We start from the raw sequence: 26,361 nt of genomic DNA on the forward strand, positions 1-26,361 counted from the left end.
TCTATAAAGCCCCTTATAGTTTTTTTTTTAATTGGCTAAATACCTGGATGTTATGTCACAATTATCTGCGTTTGGAAATTAAAAAAGAGGACTTTGCCGGCCTTGGCCTGCAAGGTTTGTATGAAATTCCATTATCTATCAATCGTCCTAGCCGCACCTGCAACGTCATACTTCGCTGCCAATTATAAGGCACATAACATCAATATTTCATACCATGTTTGAGAAAAATAATGTAAACAAACAATATCACGACACGACATTGTATGAATATTAAAATTACTAAAACGATATTATCAACATACCCAATGTAATTTGGTGAACACCTATCATTAATTATTGATTACTGAAAATAAATACAAAAACTAAATTTGGGTGGCAGGGAGTACCCCTGTCGATCATCAACGAGCCTCCCCTGAATATCTGTCTGTGCCCTTTTTACAGCGCCGGCCCGCGCACTCGATCAGGGTAGAGCGAGATACTGTTTTGGCGCCCCCTTGTTTAATTTTTTTTGGGGTCCGAAGCCAAAACGCCATCCTTATAGATTCTCTGTGTCCGTCTGACACCTCACAACCATTTGGCTAAGTATTTAACTAAAATATATCACATGTATTCGTAGTAGATGGAAGTAGTGAACGCGAGCGAAGCGAGCGCGAAATTTTTTTCCTATTATTTATGGGGGAGGAGGAGGGGGGATCTATATAAGCCCTTATCTTTCATAGGCAAAACGTATGCGAGGTTAAAGCTTTTCTGCGCTGCGTATTTATTGAGGTGTTCACTAGAACAAGAATAAATGACTGTGATGAAACAAAAGAGGTCAAAGACCAAGCTCTGGCAGACCAAGAACAGTAGGATTTGAGCTTCAGTTCAGGGCCAAGGCAAGGCATGGGAAAGAAAAGCAATGCCCAGATCTTTGACTTTAAGAGGAACTCCGCTTTGGATTGTGGATAAACACTAAGCGTTGGGATAGCGCCGTAACTTTGAGTTTGTAGTTCAGCCTCACAAGTCTCGCAACAATGTGGTTCGTCTAGAGCTAGAAACATCTTTCACGGCGCCCTAGCAACAGCTCCCACCTTATGAATGCTGTACATGGTGCTACTTTTCAGATAATCTGCATCACAATCACAAATCTAGATTTTCAATAGCTGAATAAAATTAATTTCCGGCTCCTTTCGCCATTCTGGGCTATTTGTGCGCCCACGCAATGACGATTTTGGCGCCCCCTTACCATTCGGCGCCTAGAGCGGCCGCTCCACTCGCTCTACCCTTAATCCGGCCCTGCCTTTTTACAACAGTGACACTCGCCGCCCGACAGTAACATTTCGCCGTTCATTGCCTGTTCAATAAGAGAATATTGACGCTGAGTAACAATGTTACTTATCAACCCAGAAATAGGCACAGAATTGTCAGTGTCAAGTGTCAATGTCACTGGCGAAAAAGCCCACTGATTGATTCGTTCTAACGTCACACCTCGGACACTGGCGATCAAATATATGAAAGAGGCGTGTTCCTAGCACACAGTCTAAGCTCGTGTAGGTGAACGCGTAGGCACTATGCTTGAATGAGTGACATATGACAGGTCGACTGTTCGCGTTTTTGACAGGCCGTAACTGTGAGGTAACCGAGAGGGGGTGGGCGGCACTTTCAGCGGGGAGCGGGAGTGGCCATACTGTACGATAATACTCTCTATTATACTGTGCTAACACTGCTAACGTCAACACTGACCGTCAACCAGACCTTACGCTTTTACAATAAGGTCCACTCATAATCAATTACTACTAAACGTAGAAGACGAATTAGTTTAGCTTCCATTTCCACACTTCCCTTCCCCTAACCGGACGCCAGCTGATTTCCTGCGATACGCCATTGGGACCATGTGGCGTGACGCGCCCCCCGCTCGATAGGGTTGTCTTTTATCACTTCGATAAACTCATCCCTCGTTTAGTAATGACTGTTTATTTATAGATACAGATAAATTCTGAGTACAGCACAAACACAGTCAGCGACGATCCCAAGAAAAGGTCATTGTCGCTTACCATAAGGCTCGTATTTTTATATGAATTACCTGTTAAGAGCGCTTTCAAAAAATCTGCTTGCTCGCATTTCGACGCCGGCGGCGCTGGCGTGCGCCTGTGTGCAGACGCACACTATAACCAGAAGCATAACGATTGTAGCCTGCGGTACAGACATAGCGTGCGATCCTCTTCGAACCAACCTTACGTGCGGCTAGAGCGAAAGGGATAGCATTCATGGTCGGTACCGCCACGCCGTCAGTAGCGTTGCGGACTAACCATTATTGATACTTGCGTAAAAACACCACCATATATATTACATATTTGCATGCATGATTTCGTACATAAATACTTGACCTTTTAGTTTAATTATTAAACTTATCACAGTTTTTTTCTATTAAAACGTGTAGTATGTGTAGCCTTGGAAGAAATAAATTAAAAAACTTTTATGATATAATAAATTGTGTATATAATATTGTCTTCTGTCACCGCGATAGTTACTCATGAAATAAATTTATGGAATCAGATTATATCGCGTATAATGAATATAATCCGTTTTCTTAGTTTTATTTCATTTTGTATATGATATGTTTTCTAGGTTCTTTTCGGTGAAGGAAAACATCGTGAGGAAACCGGACTAATTCCAATAAGGTCTAGTTTACCCTTTGGGTTGAAAGGTCAGATGGCAGTCGCTTTCGTAAAAACTAGTGCCTACGCCAAATCTTGGTATTAGTTGTCAAAGCGGACCGCAGGCTCCCATGAGCCGTGGCAAATGCCGGGATAACGCAAGGAAGATGATGATGTTTTCTAGGTACATATATATATAATGGAACTAAGATCGGTTTTCTTTAATTTTAAGTAGTTTTTTTTTATATTTAAAATGTGTTTTTAGGGTTTCGTAGTCAACTAGGAACCCTTATAGTTTCGCCATGTCTGTCTGTCTGTCCCTCCGTCCGTCCGTCCGTCCGCGGATAATCTCAGTGACCGTTAGAACTAGAGAGCTGAAATTTGGTACCAATATGTATATCAGTCACGCCGACAAAGTGCAAAAATAAAAAGTGGAAAAAATGTTTTATTAGGGTAAAAGTGGAAAAAATGGTTTTTTCATTTCAACCCTAACGTGTGATTTATTGTTGGATAGGTATTTAAAAATGAATTACTGAAATCGTTTTTTGATAATATTAATATTTTCGGGAATAATTGCTCCTAAAGGAGGATCCGGCAGACCTCGCCGGCGATGGCGGGATAACTTGGACTCCTTTTTGACAGACTGGCCAGTTTTAGCTCAAGATCGAGAAGAATGGAGAAAGAAGGGGAGGCCTTTGCCCAGCAGTGGGACACAATAGGCTCATAATAATAATAATAAATAAAGGAAAAAAAGTGTGTCCCCCCTCTAACTTTTTAACCATATATTTAAAAAATATTTAAAAATCACAAAAGTAGAACTTTATAAACTTTCTAGGAAAACTGTTTTGAACTTGATAGGTTCTGTAGTTTTTGAAAAATATGGAAAACTACGGAAGAGCCGAGCGGCTATTTACCGGCCGAGAGCGTGTCGGGACTGTCGGGCCACGCTCAGTGTAGGCATAGGCACTGAGCGTGGCCCGACACGCTCTCGGCCGGTTTTTAAATATTATGTTGTTTTAATTGCATGGAGCACAGGAAGGTCCACATCTATGTATTAGTTTTTTGTAAGAAAATACAACTCTACGCTACGCCTACCTGCTTTAGTTGATTGTTGACACACTGAGACAGTGGATGCGCCAGAGTATAAAAGAGTGATTACAATCTCTTGTCAAAGATCTTGTTGAGACGAATCAAACGAACCCAAACACGAAGTGGTTTCAAGACCTGGTCGTGGAATACTCTTGACTACCTTCCAGCTTCATCATCAGATCCTGGGTACCATCTCTTGTCAAAGATCTTGTTGAGACGAATCAAACGAGCCCAAACACAGAAGAGTTTCAAGACCTGGTTGTTGAATTCTCTTGACTACCTTCCGGCTTCACCATCAGATCCTGGGTACCATCTCTTGTCAAAGATCTTGTTGAGACGAACCAAACGAGCCCAAACACGGAGTGGTTTCAAGACCTGGTTGATGAATTCTCTTGACTACCTTCCAGCTTCATCATCAGAAATATTTGCATGCATGATTTCGTACATAAATACTTGACCTTTTAGTTTAATTATTAAACTTATCACAGTTTTTTTCTATTAAAACGTGTGTATGTGTAGCCTTGGAAGAAATAAATTAAAAAACTTTTATGATATAATAAATTGTGTATATAATATTGTCTTCTGTCACCGCGATAGTTACTCATGAAATAAATTTATGGAATCAGATTATATCGCGTATAATGAATATAATCCGTTTTCTTAGTTTTATTTCATTTTGTATATGATATGTTTTCTAGGTTCTTTTCGGTGAAGGAAAACATCGTGAGGAAACCGGACTAATTCCAATAAGGTCTAGTTTACCCTTTGGGTTGAAAGGTCAGATGGCAGTCGCTTTCGTAAAAACTAGTGCCTACGCCAAATCTTGGTATTAGTTGTCAAAGCGGACCGCAGGCTCCCATGAGCCGTGGCAAATGCCGGGATAACGCAAGGAAGATGATGATGTTTTCTAGGTACATATATATATAATGGAACTAAGATCGGTTTTCTTTAATTTTAAGTAGTTTTTTTTATATTTAAAATGTGTTTTTAGGGTTTCGTAGTCAACTAGGAACCCTTATAGTTTCGCCATGTCTGTCTGTCTGTCCCTCCGTCCGTCCGTCCGTCCGCGGATAATCTCAGTGACCGTTAGAACTAGAGAGCTGAAATTTGGTACCAATATGTATATCAGTCACGCCGACAAAGTGCAAAAATAAAAAGTGGAAAAAATGTTTTATTAGGGTAAAAGTGAAAAAAATGGTTTTTTCATTTCAACCCTAACGTGTGATTTATTGTTGGATAGGTATTTAAAAATGAATTACTGAAATCGTTTTTTGATAATATTAATATTTTCGGGAATAATTGCTCCTAAAGGAGGATCCGGCAGACCTCGCCGGCGATGGCGGGATAACTTGGACTCCTTTTTGACAGACTGGCCAGTTTTAGCTCAAGATCGAGAAGAATGGAGAAAGAAGGGGGAGGCCTTTGCCCAGCAGTGGGACACAATAGGCTCATAATAATAATAATAAATAAAGGAAAAAAAAGTGTGTCCCCCCCTCTAACTTTTTAACCATATATTTAAAAAATATTTAAAAATCACAAAAGTAGAACTTTATAAACTTTCTAGGAAAACTGTTTTGAACTTGATAGGTTCTGTAGTTTTTGAAAAATATGGAAAACTACGGAAGAGCCGAGCGGCTATTTACCGGCCGAGAGCGTGTCGGGACTGTCGGGCCACGCTCAGTGTAGGCATAGGCACTGAGCGTAGCCCGACACGCTCTCGGCCGGTTTTTAAATATTATGTTGTTTTAATTGCATGGAGCACAGGAAGGTCCACATCTATGTATTAGTTTTTTGTAAGAAAATACAACTCTACGCTACGCCTACCTGCTTTAGTTGATTGTTGACACACTGAGACAGTGGATGCGCCAGAGTATAAAAGAGTGATTACCATCTCTTGTCAAAGATCTTGTTGAGACGAATCAAACGAACCCAAACACGAAGTGGTTTCAAGACCTGGTCGTGGAATACTCTTGACTACCTTCCAGCTTCATCATCAGATCCTGGGTACCATCTCTTGTCAAAGATCTTGTTGAGACGAATCAAACGAGCCCAAACACAGAAGAGTTTCAAGACCTGGTTGTTGAATTCTCTTGACTACCTTCCGGCTTCACCATCAGATCCTGGGTACCATCTCTTGTCAAAGATCTTGTTGAGACGAACCAAACGAGCCCAAACACGGAGTGGTTTCAAGACCTGGTTGATGAATTCTCTTGACTACCTTCCAGCTTCATCATCAGATCCTGGGTACCATCTCTTGTTAAAGATCTTGTTGAGACGAACCAAACGAGCCCAAACACGGAGTGGTTTCAAGACCTGGTTGATGAATTCTGTTGACTACCTTCCGGCTTCATCATCAGATCCTGGGTACCATCACCTCTTGTCAAAGATCTTGTTGAGGCAAATCAAACGAGCCCAAACACGAAATGGTTTCAAGACCTGGTTGATGAGAACTCATGACTACCTTCCGGCTTCATCATCAGATCCTGGGTACCATCACCTCTTGTCAAAGATCTTGTTGAGGCAAATCAAACGAGCCCATACACGAAATGGTTTCAAGACCTGGTTGATGAGAACTCATGACTACCTTCCGGCTTCATCATCAGATCCTGGGTACCATCTCTTGTCAAAGATCTTGTTGAGACGAACCAAACGAGCCCAAACACGAAATGGTTTCAAGACCTGGTTGATGAATTCTCTTGACTACCTTCCAGCTTCATCATCAGATCCTGGGTACCATCACCTCTTGTCAAGGATCTTGTTGAGGCAAATCAAACGAGCCCAAACACGAAATGGTTTCAAGACCTGGTTGATGAGAACTCATGACTACCTTCCGGCTTCATCATCAGATCCTGGGTACCATCACCTCTTGTCAAAGATCTTGTTGAGGTGAATCAAACGAGCCCAAACACGAAATGGTTTCAAGACCTGGTTGATGAGAACTCATGACTACCATCTGACTTCATCATCAGATCCTGAGTACCATCTATTGTCAAAGATTTTGTTGAGACGAGTCAGTAACCTAAAATGATATTCAATAATAAATAATACTTACTAAAAATATTAGTCAAGTTAATTAGTTAGGTACCAAAGTCAACCCAAGGATCAAAGTTTTCGGTCGCAGTATACATGCAACAGTACAGCCAAACACGCACACAAGTGCGGTTTTGGACACGGCGGGTGCCGCACACAATGACAAAATAACTTCGCGATCGTCGAGCCGCGTGCGGAGCGGACTAACATACGTCCTGCCTCTACAAGCTCTGCCGCGGTACTGACATCGCAAGCGCGCGTAACCGGTAATAAGGAGGCATTTTTAAAAAATCGTCAAAAATATTAAATTGCAATTAATAGAAAACTTTTGCATAAAATCTGTTTGAGTAAGCGTTGCAGATTATTTTTATATTAAAACTACTTCAAAAACACGTAAGATTTCGAAGAAATTGACACTTATTCTGAGGTGATTTCTGAAACAAATTGGATTCATCATATCCTCATTTTACATTACTCTATTCTAAAGCCTTATAACAAAGAAGTAGTCTCAGAAGATTGTAGTACAGGATATACATAATACAAATGTACCACTTGAAGCATTCAAAACTATCCAAATTTTACAAATTAGACGGACTAAGTCAGCACTTTTCGCGGGTTTTCCTAAACATGCACCAGAAAAAAAATCATAATTAATTAAGTGAGTTAGTTTTTAAAAATCCAGTCTCACAACATTTAAGTTAAGAAGATGTCCTAATCGAATCCTGAACTTAATAAGTCTTTTAGATGACGGAAAGTGTAGTATTTTGCCGACTAAAACTATCAATTTTACATTATTACGACGTTTTCGTTGAATGCCCTCTTAACGCTTCCGTATGCTCTAAGAACAGTGTCGTTCCTTTTGCTCGAAAACGGCACATTTTATAACCTAAAGTGACGGTCAGGTTAATAACAACAAATAAACATAAAACATAGTGTACTTGACCGGAAAAGCAACCTTTGAACTTATATATTGATTGTATCTTGTCTCATCAGAGGGTTGTGCTTTGATTATGGTTATAAAATTGTCCCTCTGGTAAGAAGTTTCGTCATAACAGATAAGTCTAGCTCATTTCTGTGCATTTTTTAACCTATGAGGGAGAGGACTATACCGGGTGCCCGGTAATTAATGGACAACCTTTTAACCACCAAGAGGGCACCTTATATTGGTCCAGAAAATCGACTTTTAGGTTTAGTAAAAGTCGCCTGGTTTTCGAGATTTTCACACTTTAAAATTTTAGGTAGTATAAAAATTTTAAAAATTGTGAAAATCTCGAAAACCAGGCGACTTTTACTTAACCTTTTTTTGACCAGTATAAGGTGCCCTCTTGGTGGTTAAAAGGCCTGTCGCCTGGTTTTCGAGATTTTCACACTGGCGACTTTTACTAAACCTTAAAGTCGATTTTCTGAAACAGTAGAAGGTGCCCTCTTGGTGGATAAAAGGTTGTCCATTAATTACCGGGCACCCTGTATATCTATAACATTTATATAATCCGCGACCCCAATAGTTTACCTGCGTCGAAGTGCAAGAAACGGTAACAAAACCGTCTTGCTGTACTCTATGTAACTATGTTTTAACAATTGGAATAAACCTCGTTTCTATAACAACAAAAATTATTAAAAAAATCCCCAATTGTTACTTCTATTTCTATATGATGTAATTAACTCGGCCCCGTTATTGTTACCGCCCTGACAGACTTATTTTAATGTACAGTCAACCAATTGGAACCCTAGGCCACTGTAGAACTATGTCATAGCAGGGGCGGCTCACTCCGCAATTCTATCGCCGCGCTACAAGTACATGCTGGCGGCCGCGAGTTCGCGGCCTAATCAGGGGTGGCGCGCGTTCTCACGGAACGCACGTTCGCACTTTCTATTGTTACATTACGTAGCGAGTTTTTTTCAAGGTTCATATACGATGTCCACGTGTGGAATGGCTAATAATGCTTAGTTAAATAGACATCATGAATAAAATAGGACAATCTTACACTGATCTTATTGATTAAGTCTAACGGAAAAGTTCAATAAGGCTTGTGATGCTGAAGGCTGCAACAAAAATATATAAATACTGTATATATACCTAGAAATTAACCAAGACTTGAATATATAGTATTACTATTTATCTGAGAATTAATGCGTGTTAATCCATAGGCAACCCTATCCTCCTACGCTGCGCACGTGCGGTTCGTTTCTTTGTTAGAATTTTGTAGGCATTTAAAAAGGCGGCATTTCGTGAACATCAAAGCAGTGGGCCTTCTGTACTTGTACTATTATATATTCTGTGGTCATAGTGACGTTATAAATCAGATTTATCAGATTGTAAGAAATCTCTTACTGCTTGTCATTTTGACATGGTTGTAGAGTGGACTAGGCAGCTAGGGTTCCAATTGGTTGACTGTACGTTGTCCTTAAATAAATCCATTAATACATAGTATATTACCGTATAAAACATCACCTACAACTGCACATATAAATTAAATTTCACTGTAATTCATAGCACGTTGCACGTTGCATTCATAAATATTATATAATAAGCCTAATACCAACCACTCACACAGTATAATGAAGTTGACCTAGATAGCCTAGATTCCTAGATTGAACTGGGTGACACTCTATTTTCATCGCAGCAGAAATATATAAATATCTAACGCGTTTCCTCTTATTACACCGGTCAAATCTTACATGAAAATCGGCTAAAAAAACAAAGTGTGATGTAAAGCTGGATTTTTGGAATGTTATTTGGAGTCCTTGGGGGAATGTAAGACTATATTTTGCATGCAAAAAAAAAGTGTGCTAACTTCGTAATTTAAAAAAAAAAGTAAAAAAATCGGACTTTTTTTGGTTTTTATTTTTTTATTAAAAAACTATGCGTTTTTGGTCAAAAGTTGCTTTGTAATGTTGAAAGCGCATTAAATTTCAAATAGTTTGACATCTTTTTTATCAATGTCCGTCAAATAGTTTTCGAGATATGAAGCGTCAAAAAAGGTTAATTTTTGACGCATTTATAAAATGTAGCGTTTTGCCAATATTTTTAGACAAATATCTGCAAAATACTTCATGATATGATATATATTGCAATATAACATTTTATAAAATTTAATTTGCTTTAGTTTTAGTGCAAATAAAGGTCAGTAAGACGAATAGTTACTTTGGTAAACAAAAAAAAATCTATAAATAGAGAAGCCAAGAGTCTGGTAGATTGGTTAAGGTAAAATAGTTTACGGTAAAAGTTTTAGGTTGAAAGTGCTATCTATTCGATTTTACTTTCTTTGATATCCGTTTATCTGAAAAAATTGTCTAAGCTAACTTTGCATCGATTTGACTATTACTAATGAAGAAATAAAATACAGTAAAATTTTGAAGTTTAGTAAATTAGAAAAATAAAACAGAATTAGTTACATTTTCCTGGTTCTGCATCTTGATGGCACAACTCCTGTAGTGATAGAAAGTCCACTTAAGTTGTATTTAACCACCAATTGCTGTGGAATAAACTACGGGAACGGAAAGCGCCCACGCCAATTATTAAGATACTGGAGAAGTGGTATTCCCAGCAGAAGAACGTAGTAAGATGGAAGTCAACTCTGTCCACAGCCAACGGGCTAAACTGTGGCGTGAGACAAGGAGGCAGTATGTCTCCGGCTCTCTTCAGCGTGTATACATGTGTGTGCGTGTGTACATGGATGGGCTGTCGCAGGCTTTGACCAGTACCGAGGTTGGCTGCTCCATCAATGGGCAAATGATAAATCACATCGCATATGCAGACGATATGGTCCTACTAGCACCATCTGTGGGAGCTATGCGTAAGTTACTTGCAGAATGCGAGAGATACGCCAGCCAGCATAACATGAGATACAATCCGGACAAGTCTGAATTTATGCTCATGGAGGCAGCACATATGCCCACACATGTACCTCTTTTGCTTGATGGAGTTCAATTGCGGAGGAGAGTACACGAAGTCAAATATCTTGGCCACATCTTGTTCTCCAGTTTAAAAGACCAGGAGGACCGCCACCGCAGTAAGGGCAAACATGTTGGCTAGAAGATTCGCCAAATGTAGTGACAGCGTAAAAAGACAGCTGTTCCTCAGTTTTTGTACAAGCGTGTATAGTGTATACTGTCGAGTTATGGTCCGACTACACCTGCGCGGCGGTGAGAGACCTGCGCGTGCAATAATACAACACATACTATGTAATGATATTTCGTTAAACGGAGAATACTATGATTCGGGCACGTCCACGACAACGCTCGTGAGATTGCAACGATGTTATTGACCCTCAGTGATATGCTTTAAAAACCAATCCGTACAAGAACAATTTCGGAACAATCTGATTCAATTAATGAGGGTTTTCTACTCGTAAATATTTTTTTCCGCCAAGCGGCGAGCCTGAGGTCTTTCTGACCGTAAACTTAACTTACTAAATAAATGTTGATATACGCAAATATGTGTCTGAGTAATACTTGAACAGCCCCCAAATAATAATAATTCGTTCTCCGCTACGCCTCCTGTAAATATATGTAAACTATCCCATTTGGCCATTACCAAACACCGATTATTTCTGATCCAGATCATAAGTCTAGTATAAACTAGACTTATGATATAATCTTATTTTTTTTAATAACTGGCACTCTTTTGGTCTTATTGAAATTTTCTACATTTTTATTTTACAATTTATGTAGTAGCCTGAGTTGTTTTGCTGATATCTGTCTCAAAATATTAGCAAAACAAATATTTTCATAGAAAGAGGAAAAATGCTCTTTTTTTGACGCTTCATATCTCAAAAAATATTTGACGGATATTGATAAAAAAGATGTCAAACTGTTTGGAATTTAATGCGCTTTCAACATTATACAGCAACTTTTGACCAAAAATGCATAGTTTTTTTAATAAAACGGCAAAAACCAAAAAAAGTCTGATTTTTTTACTTTTTTTTTTAAATTACGAAGTTAGCACACCATTTTTTTGCTTGCAAAATATAGCCCTACATTCCCCCAAGGACCCCAAATAACATACCAAAAATGCAGCTTTACATCACACTTTGTTTTTTTATTTCTCTTTTTGACCAGTGTATATAGAGAACAGCACTTTGTTAGAAAATTTAATATCCTGTTTCCTTGAAATTGTTTCCCTGGGAGTAAATTTAGAATTTCCGTTTCATATTAGTATATGTATGGCTTCGGATGTTTATGGATGTTTTAAAATTGCGAGCGCCATTTTGTAAACGAGAATCCTTTTAAATTCCAATTGGAATATGAACCTTGATTCAGTTCAGGGGCGCAGACCTAGACTTTTTTAAGGTACAGCGGGGCACATCTCGACTGTAATTAATCAATTTTTAGGGTTCCGTAGTCAACTAGGAACCCTTATAGTTTCGCCATGTCTGTCTGTCCGTCCGTCCGCGGATAATCTCAGTAACCGTTAGCACTAGAAAGCTGAAAATTTGGTACCAATATGTATCATGTATCAATCACGCCGACAAAGTGGTAAAATAAAAAGTGAAAAAAATAATGTTTTGTTAGGGTACCCCCCTACATGTAAAGTGGGGACTGATTTTTTTTTTCATTCCAAACCCAAATGTGATATATTGTTGGATAGGTATTTAAAAATGAATAAGGGTTTACTAAAATTGTTTTTTGATAATATTAATATTTTCAGAAATAATCGCTCCTAAAGGAAAAAAAAGTGTGTACCCCCCCCCCCTCCCCTCTAACTTTTGAACCATATGTTTCAAAAATATGAAAAAAATCACAAAAGTAGAACTTTATAAAGACTTTCTAGGAAAATTGTTTTCAACTTGATAGGTTTAGTAGTTTTAGAGGAAAATACGGAAAACTACGGAACCCTACACTGAGCGTGGCCCGACACGCTCTTGGCTGGTTTTTCCAGTATGATGTTGAGTTCTACATGTATCCACTGAACACGCCTACCATAACATATTCGGTGGACACTGGGACACTGATGGGTGGAATAATGCAAACATTGTAAAACATGTATCAGTTATATTTGGCCCTCAGTTGGGATGTGTCCCGCTGTGCCTTACAAGAAAAGACTGGGTAAATTATGTCTAAGGGAAAATTTACGCAAATAGGAAGAAGCAAAGACCAAAGAGACCGTACATAAATCAAATAAAAGAAAAAGTCTACGCCGTTTCGTATCAGGCTGTCAAAGAAAAGGCAATAGAAATTGCTCCACTGACATGTCTTCTAAATACAATTTTGGGAGTATGTTTATGAGTATTTATGTCGTTTAAGGGATATCTTTAACATAAAAGTCACTATCTATATTTCCTTAGAAGTCAAATTTTTGAAAGTCGCTTATTACGTCAAGTATACAATATACACGTAGCTTAATGTAGAAAATTCAAGTTTTTAGCTTTTATAGACCCGGAATATTTCAATTCTACTAATGCTCATATCGAAACTTTAAGTCGGTCTGGCGGATGGTTGGGTCCATCCGATTGGTCTGGCTGCTTACAAACGGTCTAGTTACAGGTCCCTGCGTATCATATACCAAAATCAGGCTTGAGAAAATGAGGTAAGTTAGAGTCGTTTTTTGCCAACTTTGTCGTGTCTTGTAAAAGTTATATTTATAATAAAATACACATGTACTTACGCAGTGTAAATAAAATTCATAGCTTAAAATTAATCTTGCACCACATATAAACTTTCATTTTTTTATTTCCTTAGAAGTAAAATTTTTGAAAGTCGCTTATTACGTCAAGTATACAATATACACGTAGCTTAATGTAGAAAATTCAAGTTTTTAGCTTTTATAGACCCGGAATATTTCAATTCTACTAATGCTCATATCGAAACTTTAAGTCGGTCTGGCGGATGGTTGGGTCCATCCGATTGGTCTGGCTGCTTACAAACGGTCTAGTTACAGGTCCCTGCGTATCATATATTGTAATATATGATACGCATAAGTTAGAGTCGTTTTTTGCCAACTTTGTCGCGTCTGGTAAAAGTTATGGCCGGCGGAAACGGTCTGGCATTGATGATAACCAATTTCTAACAACGTGCTCTAACACATATATAAAAATCAGCCTTGAGAATTTAAGGAAAGTAAGCACTTTTTTTTTTCACCTTCATCACTTGATAGCAAAAAATTGGCCGATGAGCCGAACTAGAAAATATGCACACATTAACCGCCGATATGAACTCTACATTGTCCCAAAGTTTCATCCTTGAGAATTTGAGGAAGGTCTGGCGGGCCTGGGCTCTGGGTCTATAAGGTGCCTTTACCCAGATAATGTCACATACAATTCATTGGTGAGTCAGAGTCACACGCCGCTCGGTTAGTCATACTTAAGTTCACTTGTTCAGTAAGTCCTGTAATAAGAATAGCAACCCTAATGTAATCTACTGGTACGGGCAACTAACTCGCCGCGGGTCAGTTACGATAATGCACATGACGTGTCGACTCATTCCACCGTACTTATTTGGAGTCACAAATGCATTAATACGAAGGTTGAATGGGACCTAAATATATATTCGATTCAATAGAGCGCTGTCGAAAAACAAGCGGGTTTATACTTATGTACCTAATCATAATGTACACGGTCTACACGGTGTAACATAAGGGAACCGAAATATTTTAACTACGCATTTCTGAGGGCAAAATAAAGATAAAATGTTATATGACGTCAAGTAATATTCGCCAAAAAAAATTTTTTTTTTCTGTAATTTTGTTTTAGTTTTTTTGAATTCACATAAAAAGTAAATGTTATTTGTAAAACTGGCACTTGAAAATTTAAATTCTTTCTAAAAAATACTTTTTTTCCACAGGTCACTACTTAGGGGCCGTCCATAAATTACGTCATTCTAAATTAGGGGGGGGGTTTGGTCTGCGGATGACGGTAAATGATAGATGGGGGGGGGGGGGTGTTTCGAAATTGACGTCATTCTTATTTATTTATTTATAGTTTATTTTTCACGTACAAAAAGATTATTTCTAAAAAGAAATTTCTTGCAGCACACCTAGTAAGTGAGACTGCAAATGTGAGAGGCGGCTAAGGCGCATACAATACTAAAATAACTCATAATAAACATACATAAGTAATGCAACATAGATGTACACAAATACAGTAATAACTACAGATAAAATACTCTAACAATAATATTACATATAATACTAGCTGCCCGCCCCGGCTTCGCCCGTGGTACTTAAATGTATTATACATATAAACCTTCTTTAAGAATCAGTCTATCTATTTAAAAAAACCGCATCAAAATCCGTTGCGTAGTTTTAAAGATCTAAGCATACATAGGGACAGACAGCGAAAGCGACTTTGTTTTATACTATGTATTTATATTATATTATAAGTAGTTATATTATATCAATGATTATTGCCAAAGTAAAAATAATAAAAGATGATTCTATAACCAAGTGTTTTAATCATATAATACCCTATTTTTCTCAAATCTGCAATGTTTTATTTTGTCAAACTGGTAATGACGTCAATTTTGGGAGAAGGGGGGGGGGGGGTCATTAAGATATGACGATAGGATGATTATGGGGGGGGGGGGGGGGTCTAAAATCTGAAAAAATCGATGACGTAATTTATGGACAGCCCCTTACTATAATTTGATATTTATCAACGAGGATAGTTAGATTATGTATGTCCGATAAAGGGCATTATCGCCATCAAAAAAGCGTTTTGTTCTGCGAAATAATAAGATATTGTCATATAGTACAAAAAAAGTACATTTTTTTTCGTGATTGTACCGCAACAGAAATATAAGGTATAGTATAGTATCACACCATTTTAAACGTTTGCGTTTGCTATCAGATTGTATGTAAGTGTGTTTAGTAAAACGTCTCACTTTGTCGGTTACCATTAAGGCGAGATTTACTTGTATCTTTATATGAATAAACTGACAAAGCGGCTTTATAGCAATCGACAAAGTGGGACGTTTTCCCGTGCACACTCACATATTGTGTCATGAAGATGGCAACCAAGCGTGACAACAACAACCCTTATTTTATTAAATTTATCACAGACACATGCAAGCAGATGCTTCCAGCGGTATGGTATACCTTATTCTTAGTTTTCTACAAACAAAAAAACGAGCTCTGTTGCAAATGAAATGCAAGGCGATTTGGCACGTAAAGCATACCGGTTGCTACCATCTTTTCATGGAGAAGGAAACCAAGCGTGACAACCCTAACTTTATTAGGGTTAATACAGACACTCGCGGCCATATGTTTCGTACGTTAACTCTATGCAATAAGGTGAAAAAATGTACACATATTTATGAACTCGACTTCTGACCCGTGAATAACATGGTTCGCAGGTTAGCACATAGTTCTAAGAGTAGGTACGATCATACATATTACATACATAAAACCACTCCTGTATTCACTCTCATTCTTGGCAAAAAGTGTATGTAAGAATGTTGTTTAAAAATGCGAACGTTAACTACGAATTCATGGCGGCAGTTAGATTCCTGAGACCCTTAAGACGCGCAGGAAAACGTGAATTCAGGCGTGACAGATCATTGAAGCCTGACACCACGTCAACAAGGGGATTCTGTTGACGTCTTCTTACATGAGGTAAACCTAATAAGGTAAATTATACCTAATATAATAAATACACTATTCATACAGTGACTGCTTGCGCTTCGCGTGGATTCCGTGTGTACGTGCAATAGTGCATTAGTATTAGTTATTTAGTTTCTTCTGGGAAATCTTCGTGGTCGTAGAATGCCTAGAAATTTTTAGTTGTCTGGATGAAGTGAAATTAATCTCAGTTTTGTGAGCAGTTGGTAGTTAGTGGGAACTCGCTCGGCAACTTAAAATAACCCAAGTACCATTGCGAACTAGACTGTAAACTGTTGACCTCAATGACCAAAATTGAATTTTCTACCAATTTTTCAGTAAGTACGTGCACCTAATATCAGACATCGTACTCATTCTTCGTACGGCGTAGTTGTGTTTTTGTTTTGGCTCCTTGACAGGTAAACTGATAGCCCTTTTCGGCGTCATATGTTTTCTATAACTGTAGCGAAACTGCGACAGTAGGTAGGTACTTCACATGCGTGATATGCCTCACATATTTTTCTTACAATTATTCATTATCTTTCATGAATTTCATATTACTGTCCCTGTGCTAAGCCTACAGGAATATCAAACATCAACTTATAATTTTGATGACCAGTCGACGTGTATCCAGCATCCACACCGCAGTTAACATTCGTGGTGCACCCGTGATAAACTACGAATATTGCCAAAGTTTACCGTGTTGCTGCACAAAAGTTAACTATGGTATAAATGGATTCTTTACCGCATATAAAGACAAACAGTACCACAGTATAATAAAGAGTACTATCGTACAGTATGGCCACTCCCGCTCCCCGCTGAAAGTGCCGCCCACCCCCTCTCGGTTAACTCACAGTTACCGCCTGTCAAAAACGCGAGCAGTCGACCTGTCATATTTCACTTATACAAGCATGGTACGCGTTCACCTACACGAGCTTAGAATGTGTGTTAGGAACGCGCCTCTTTCATATAATTGATCGCCAGTGTCCAGGGTGTGACAGTACCATTTACATCACTATATTATTTTGTAACCCCCCATTTCCAGTGACCCCTCCTTTTCCGGGCCGTCTAGCACTAGTAACGTCCTTGCGTACGATTCCATATTGTATTGTAAGTACTGGCGCTACTTCTATGTACCTATGGACTATGGAGTCGCACCCGAAAACACAAGTTGCTTATTGTAGTTAGAAATGTCAGAATGTCACTCGCAATCGTTTCAACCTCAAACCACTATTCCGTCTCCCTGCTATTACGAATTAGTGTGATTATTTATATCAATTTGTCCCAATCTTGATCGGCATGTGTAATTGAGTTATGTAAGGTGTTCAAAAGCGCGGGTCGCACGCGAGCGAGCCATTACCTTATTGGCCGAGCTCGTTCGAAGATAGAATGTAATGACATTACGTTTTGTGGCCGAAAATTCTCGTGGCCCAGTACGAATATTGAATAAGAGTTGGAATGTAGGTTATTTGCAAATGTTTTATCACCGTATATGTTAATCTGTGTGTATTGTATAAGCGCGGTTTAGGACCAGTTGCATCAACCATATTTGACAGACACATCATCGTCACTCAGCAGACCTCTATGGAACTTATCATACATTAAAATTTAACTAACGCTTTAACGGTTCCAGGCGGTTTGTTGCAACCGGCCCTTAATCTAAAATATCTACAGTAAAAAGATATATGAAGTGAAGTCATATTTATTCTTGCAACATACATTTAAACACCCTACTCTTAGGTACCTACATACCTATATAGACTTAACTAAGGGATAGAGATACCTGGAGGATTGTGAGGGAGGCCTTTGCCTAGCAGTGGAACTACTTGAGGGACTTTAACCGCTTAAACTACTTAAAGTAACAATTCATTGTTAAGAAATAGGTATCTCGCGGGCGAGATACGATTGATAGAGCCTACAATCTTAGCTAAAAGTTCATATATATATATACGCATTTATCTATTATATGTACATATGATAAATTGATACTAGACGATATTCGTCCAAACATTTGCACCAGATGTCATCGATTTAGCTCTTAAATCAAAACCATTCTATTACCACTATTTTCTGAGTAGTTAAAACGTATCCAATGAAATGAACCAACATGTCAACACACTAATAATGTTAAGTAAACAACGTCTATTGGAGGTAAATAATAAATCACTCGATACTGTAGTGGTTTGATTGAACTTTCGTTGGGACGCCGCTTTATTAAACTTTATCGTTTATTTATCTAATCAGCTTTACTCCCTCAGGGAAGAGAATAATGAAATCTTATATGTTTTTTATTTCATTTTTAATAATGAAACCGTTTAGAAACTACCTTAAATTATTAAAGTATAGATACAGTTCTAAACATAACAGTCTACTGGCTACTGCGTAAAGTTCTATCTCCAGGGTTGTTGTCACACCTTGTATAAAAGATACATCTTTCCATTTTGTGACGACACCTATGTGGCGTTTGTTGATGATACGACCGGCAATCCGCTTCATAGACTAATAACTAATATTATACTTGCGCCAGTATGCGCTTTCACGGTCTAGTGATTCCACGATTCAGTTGCATCAGGGTGAAGTAAACAGTGTTTATTATTCATTTAGCAGTATTATCTATTATTTAATATTACAATCTAGCAATGTAAAAAGACAAAGTACTAAATTATATTTCATTGAATAATTCATTCTTCTTCTTCTTCTTGACTCTTTTTTGCGTTATCTCTCTGTCGTCTGAAGTCCAATAATAGTTGCTTCTAGACATGACAAACGTGAATAGTCGAGTGTCGACTTAAAAATGGTTAAACGCTTTCAAGATTCATTGTTCATTATCTGCACACTTTCACATTGTTTCACCGCATGATAAAATATGACAAAAGAAAATTAAAAATTCTGTCGTAAGTTACTGAGAACGGTTCACATTCTGTTCAAAAATTCGTACATGTTTCGTTTCGTCTGTGATAAACCAAAACGGTCTCGTGCAAACACTCTAAATTGGCGTATCCAATGACAATCAAGATGTGAATGATTTCTTGGAAGTCGTAAACACCACCGTGCTAGGTAATTTATCGTCTAGACCGCGGAATTAGCTCAAACTACCGACTTCATTGTTTGCTGCATACATTTTAAATGTACATTCATTTCACTTATTAAAAACGGCGCGACCAACGCTGACATATTTAAGTGACTTAAATACTACGTAGATAACTCCTGACTTAGGTACCTGCGCTGTAAATAAGTGCAAAAACGCATAATAGGTTCGCTTGAACAGAATAAACTTGCAAGTAATTTGTTTTTGAAGATAGTAAAACCTTTGTTTGAAGATTGATAGAAGTCATGTTTTTAATTTCAGTTATAACTTCTCGAAGCGATTTATGGTGCTCCCACACTGGCATTTATATGACGTTTTATAATTGCCAATGTGGGAGCACCATTAAGGGAAAATCGCAAACTATGTTCCTCTTGAGAGCCTTGAGGCACACCTAGCGTACAGCGGCAATGTCTTTGGACGAGCTACGTCTACACAGATCGAACTGCTTTGCGGAGTCATTTCCTCTCGATACTATACGTCCTGTGTGGACCTAAAGAACATGGAATTCATATAGATATCCTAGGCTTTAGCCATTTGGTATGTTTTAAACCGAGAGATAATGAGTACCTGTACTAAATAAATGTTGTTATTTCCAGAAGCTCGCCACCCTCCAGTAAATCCAGCAAATCGTCCAACAGCAACTCATCGAGCAACTCGTCAAGCAACGGGTCCGGCGTGCAATCGGGCGAGAGCTGCGAGGCTCTCCTGACCGAGGACCGCGTGGACCGGCGGCCTCGGGCCAACCAGCCCAAGTTCGAGGCCTACATGATGACGGGGGACCTCATGCTCAACCTGTCCAGGGTCGAGCACCCACACCACAACAACCATGTGCCTATGCACCGGACACACTACCATAGGTAACTCAACACTTCTAGAAACTTGTAGAAGAGTGGCCAGGCTACGCAACCAGCCCAAGTTCGAGGCCTACATGATGACGGGGGACCTCATGCTCAACCTGTCCAGGGTCGAGCACCCACACCACAACAACCATGTGCCTATGCACCGGACACACTACCATAGGTAACTCAACACTTCTAGAAACTTGTAGAAGAGTGGCCAGGCTATTCGAACCAGCCCAAGTTCGAGGCGTACGTGATGACGGGGGACCTCATGCTCAACCTGTCCAGGGTCGAGCACCCACATCACAACAACCATGTGCCTATGCACCGGACACACTATCATAGGTAACTCAACACTTCTAGAAACTTAACCAACGACCGCATGGATCTGCGGCCTCGAGCGGAGCAGCTTGGGTTGGAACTTGGGTTAGAGGCCTACATGATCACGGGAGAACTTATGCTCCGCCTGTCGAGTGTCTAGGCTCGAGCCCCCACACCAAAACCATGTTACCATATTATGGTAGTGTGTCTTCTGCCAATGCATAGGACACACTACTATGTAGGTAAAGGCTTACTTTTGGACGCCACACGTTGGAAAAAAGTGGCAGGGCTATTCTTACATACTGACTGAAGGTGCATACCGCATTGCTGTTATGCTAAAATAGAGGCCCTGTTGTCTGCAGCAGCAGCAGAGTATTGTTCGTAACGTCATACGCTGCTTACAGAGAAATTATCATTCGCTAGGTAAGTTTTCGAGAAACCACTACTAGAAAATTCTAACGCCTAAAAACATATCTAATTGTTTCAGGTACAATTCGACGCCAGCGTCACCAATAGAAAGCCGGCTAGGCGGGCGGGAGGTCACACAGCGGCACAACTCCTCGCCCGACACCGGCCTACTCGGAGACCACTCCAACAAATTGTAAGTTGTCTATGTGTATCTCTTCTACTAGTGTTAATAGCCAACTAAACCGGGCACGTCCAATGATGGTCTACATCAGGGTTAGTTCATGATTAGCGCGAGGTTATGTATGCCGAGCCGAGGATACAGCCAATCATGTGCTAGTTTTGCTTTTATTTGTCAAACAACAGTCAATTTTAAATATTAAGACTGATTTATGTGCGATTGTATTTAATGTGTGTAATCCATACTAGAGGAAAGTGTGTGCGTCTGTTTGTTTGTCCGTCTTTCACTGCAAAACGGAGGGACGAATTGACATGATTTTTAAGTGGAGATAGTTGAAAGGATGGAGAGTGACATAGGCTACTTTTTGTCTCTTTCTAACGCGAGCGAAGCCGCGGGCATAAGCTAGTTGTCAAATAAATAAGCTTAATTATTATGGTTAATTTCATGTCTTGTCGCTTAAATTATTTATAAACATTTTTAAGCATGAATTAGTCGTAGCAAGAACCGCCTTCCAATGTCAGCTGTTCTTTGTGAAATTTGTGAAGAATAAAATTGTGGGTTTTTTTTTTAATGTGACGCTCTGACAGACTATTCGCATATCGATATAAGTATACACGTTTCGTCTATAAGGCCAGTGATAAAGTAAGTAATTTTGTATCAGGTAGTCAAAAGTAACATGTTCAGATAGTTGTGAGCAGATAGATCATTACATACATCTAAACTGTCAGTAAACAAATTATTTGAAATAAACAAACATGTTTTGCCATTTATGCACAAATTATTCTCGGAATACGTGTCGCAATTAGCATGTGTTTATGGTTGCGATAAAGATAATGTTAACCCTGGCCCCGAACTGTCATTTTCCTCGTGTGTTTTCTATTTGTCTAAATAAATTAACTATGCCTTGGACAACTTAAACATTCAATAAATATCTTGGTAATTTTGATGAGAAAATTGTAACCCTTGACTAACCAGAAAAAACCCGTCTATAAAATTTCAACTTTACCATTCCGATTGATTGTTCAAATAATGTGACATGTCTTCAAATGAATCATCGGAGCTTGATGCGTTGAAAAATATTTTAAAAATTCGTTTTTTTTGGGATATATTTATTGATGTGGCCTAGGAGATTCTTTCCTGAGTGCATTATTTGAAGCACTAGATCAATGGCGGGCCAAGTACGGCCCGCGGGCCATGTCCGGCTCGCGATTGGTTGATCTTCCACCGATCTTTCAAAATAGCCAGATTGTAGTAAAAATGGATTTTTGGTTTAAACCCGACTCGCCTTTGAAATTCCTTCATATATTTTGGCCGCCAATGATAGAATGGAGGTAGACCTCCGTGAGCTCAGCGTTGGCGATAGCTGGCGAGATACCGCTCAAGACCGAGCAAAGTGGCGTGTTGGCGGCCAAAACTCATTTTGGGTTATCGCACCAGCCAAGCAAGCAAGTATTCTAACATAAACTGAAATTTGACTGTACATATGTATCGTTTCAGATATAGTTCGCAGCCCGCGTCGCCGGCGGGCGGCACGACGGGCGCCGAGCTGCCGGCGCGCGCGCCGCTCGCCGTGCGCACCTCGCGCTCAGAGGACCATCTCCAGGTATACCACCTATCACTGACTGATTTTTATGACTTACAGCCTGGCCTGAGTGGCAAAAAAGTATAGAAATTAAAATTCGCAACATTGGGGGCGATTTTTGAATCTCGCATACGGGATTTTGTCACTAAAATACCGGTTGAAAACGGTGACTTGCTTATTATTTGCAGTGCAATTTTCTGAATTCGAACGCGTGGGACTCAAAAATCGGCCCGATTGTCGTATCATCCCGATTTGTCACGTAGATTGATTTCAAAGGAACGGGACGACACCACAATGTAATAACAAGCGAAATGAGGTAATTTTTACGGTAGTAGTAATACGGTTTTTTTTGCGGTAGATGATTTCCGAGATTTAAATGTTCTACGTTCTTCCCTAAAACCGAAACTGTTTTTACAACTGTCTGTTTAGCGATTTAACTGTGAGGAGGTCCCATACACTACACTATTTCGCATTTTTTATATTAGATATGCATGACTGCCTATTGGTGAAGGGCATCCATATATTTAAAACACTCTTTATCTCAATATATTTTTATTTCAAGGGAGTTAAATCACAAACAACTACTCCCAATCGCTGCTTCTATTCGAATGCCCCGTCAAGTCATCAAGTGTTCGTTCTTGACGTTTATCTATTATTCTAAATTCAAATCGGGGACTGCCAGTCACTGAACATCAAAATGCTGTAAAAGGTTTCATTCCGTATATGAAACCTCTTACAGTACCTACTAGTAGACTAAACTTTTAGACCCTTTGACGTAAGTCCTGCTTTCAATCTGCCTGCTTTCAAACAAATCTCGCATTTCTTGTGGTCTAAATCAGAAAACTCTCAATGACACTGTGACAACTAACGACGCGTTTGCATAACTAACCTCATCGCCCCTAGTTACCTAACAAACGGATTGTTTCAGAAGGAGTCATCCCTGAGCGCGGTAGCAGTAGACATGGAAGAGGACGTGACGTCATCACTCAACACATTACTCGACGCGCGGCCCGACTCCGCCACTCCCGGCCCTCGGTCAGAATCGGACCCCGTCCGGGACAGGTACACCAATTTCAATTTTATTACTTGCCCGTGACTCCTGTAAAGCTTTAAGGTGGCTATGTTTGAAGACGTGACGTCATCACGCAACATTTTACTCGACGCGCGGCCAGACTGTGAGGACCGGCACCGCTCAGAATATGCCACCACTCGAGACACGTGCATACCTAATGCTAATTTCAAGAGATATTACTTTCACATAGGCGTATGTAACCTTTGTAGACGTGGTGTTATTGATAACATGGGCAGGTACTTACTCGTGTACTCATTTTAACCCTTAAATGCATGTGGTACTCCTTATTTTAGTTCTGAAATGTCTAATGTGCAAAAAATCGTCATCGCATTTGCGACTTGTCTTTCGTCTTGTTGATGCGTCACAGTCTACCTCTATAATTGACATTGATCGATATGCCATTTCAGTTGTACCTATTTGGCAACAGCGTTAAAGGGTTAATCCTTATAACATGCACAAAAGGCATTCTTTCAGGGGGTTTAGTCTAGCATGCAGGTTCATACATCTGGACTCGCCCGTGAAAAGAATGCTAAATCGCCTTTATAAGAGAGTTCTAGCAGTAGATAGACAAGCGCGGATCCAGCTTCGTGCCCGGGGGGGTGTCACGTGGTAAAGGCCCAGGCCAGCCACTGGATCCGCGCATGAGATAGATATTAAACTTGTTGTCTATGGTTCCAGCCGGATCGTGTGGACGTACAACGCGCCTGTGTCTTCGGCGTCAGAGCGGACGCACTGCAACGGCTCCGGACACACGTCGAATTCCACCTCCATTTCTGACGGCATGTCACAAAGGTATACATTAGTCCTCTTCTGATGCCGTAGCCGAATGGCATTTCTGCGACGCGAAACGAAAACGAAACGCCGCGAAAGGTAATCTGGATCTGTCACGCTAATACGCAAGAGAGATAGAGATAGATATCTACGAGCGTTTCGTTTCGTGAGCGTTTGTGCCATTCGGCTACGTACCCTGTTTTCGCTGGACTAAAGTTTTCTCCGGAGTCCGCCCTTGTGGCATACGCAGAAACAGAATCTAACGTCGCACCATTCGGCAAGTTTCAACAGTCGGATTGTCAATTCGGGAACAAATCAAATTATTCTACAAAATCAGTGTTGGTCAACGGCGCAGCCACTGGTTTAGTCGCAAGGACGTAAGTAGCTCGGTCGCCGATGGTCACCTTTTATGTGGATGCCATCTAAAATTTGAGTTTATAGTCGGATGATCAGACCATGTCGATATGATAATTGCACAAGCGTTTAGTAGTAGTGATAATGATCATTCTCCCCCGCAGATCATCATCGCCCGCGTCGCCGACGTCAGCGTCGTCGTCGGTGATGTCGTCGCGCGCCACGCCGCCGCACCGCCACGCGCACGCGCCACACAACATCAACCACCGCCCGCTCAACGGTGAGCGCGTTTACCGGGCCAGAGCAACCAGCCGAGGCCGAGACAACTCTATATTGTCCGTTTGCGTTTGAAATTGACGCGCGATATTGTTCTGTAGGCCTAACACATGGGAGTATGTCGCCGCGAGATAGATGACACATCTTCTTCTAACGGTATTAACGACATAAGGACGGGTAGTCTCTCGCGGCGAGATACTCTCTCGGAAATCATGTGCTAACCCTGCAGTATGGACGCGACTAATGGCGGACGACGTAAACGAAGAACTTTTATAAAAAAAAGTGGTGTCCTAAAGTGCGTGTATCAACAAAAATCAAACACTTCGGAGTTTTTCTGTTTTTAAAAAGTGTAGAATAGAATTAAACTTTGTATTATTTTTTTTTATCTTGGTACTTAGTTATGCCATGCTGCCAAATTTGAGTGCTATACTAGTGTGTAGTTAGCCCTACTAAGCACCTGTTTCGATGAGTAAAGGTATATGTAATCTTCATCTATCCTATATATCTTGGTTCAATATTTATTTGCGTCTCATAAGTCATATTTTACTGCGTGTCTCTCTCTTAAACACACGCGGACACTATAAATTTAACCTTGTTACATTCCAATTTCTCAACACAATCGTCATGACGTAGTTCTGTTATCTATAGCAATTATATCCATTTCAGGCGACATGAGTCTCTCAGAAGCCATCTCCAACATCTCCAGCCCCGACTACCAAGACCAAGATGACATGTTCGAGACTGGCCGAGAATGCCCTCGGATGGAGCTCTCCGATCCTTCGGACTCCGACTCCACCATCCTAGTCTCCGAGCCCTGCCACAAGCGGGCCAAGTCCAACTCCTTCTCAAATGACCATGGCAGCGATGTGACCCTCAACGGAGATAATAATGATTATAGAATAGTAATACAGGTCAAGGGACCGGACAAAGGAGGCAATGCGGAGAATGTAAATAATAATAATAGTTATGCGAATGGCAAGGAGAATGGACATTTACCGGAGAATCAGGGGTATCAGGTAAGATTGATACAGTTTTTCTTTCACAACAAAACTTTTTAATCTTAGAAAACTAAAATAATACCATCAAGCAGATGAAAAAATTCATGAAGTTTTGCTCATTAGTCAGTATACAAATGCGTTTTTCTTTGAGTCTCTCTGTAGCTTTCTCAAACATCTGCAGCTT

At 39.8% G+C, this 26,361-nt stretch overlaps 1 protein-coding gene across 2 annotated transcripts in view; it reads left to right on the plus strand.

Annotated features, from left to right (window-relative positions):
• LOC125242601 (PH and SEC7 domain-containing protein) overlaps positions 1–26,361 on the plus strand; it is an 80,899-nt gene that overhangs the window by 43,323 nt on the left and 11,215 nt on the right. Inside the window, exons 5-12 of one of the 2 annotated variants that reach the window (XM_048151395.1) lie at positions 19,975–20,122; positions 20,286–20,398; positions 21,026–21,139; positions 22,622–22,727; positions 23,635–23,768; positions 24,457–24,570; positions 25,068–25,183; positions 25,846–26,195. In XM_048151395.1, the coding sequence (XP_048007352.1) occupies positions 19,975–20,122; positions 20,286–20,398; positions 21,026–21,139; positions 22,622–22,727; positions 23,635–23,768; positions 24,457–24,570; positions 25,068–25,183; positions 25,846–26,195 (1,195 nt within the window). Of the gene's footprint in view, positions 1–19,974; positions 20,236–20,285; positions 20,399–21,025; positions 21,140–22,621; positions 22,728–23,634; positions 23,769–24,456; positions 24,571–25,067; positions 25,184–25,845; positions 26,196–26,361 lie in introns of both variants that reach the window. The other variant, XM_048151396.1, reaches the window with a different exon arrangement.

This window comes from Leguminivora glycinivorella, chromosome 3, assembly GCF_023078275.1.
Source record: "Leguminivora glycinivorella isolate SPB_JAAS2020 chromosome 3, LegGlyc_1.1, whole genome shotgun sequence".
In the NCBI taxonomy this organism is placed as follows: Eukaryota; Metazoa; Arthropoda; class Insecta; order Lepidoptera; family Tortricidae; genus Leguminivora; species Leguminivora glycinivorella.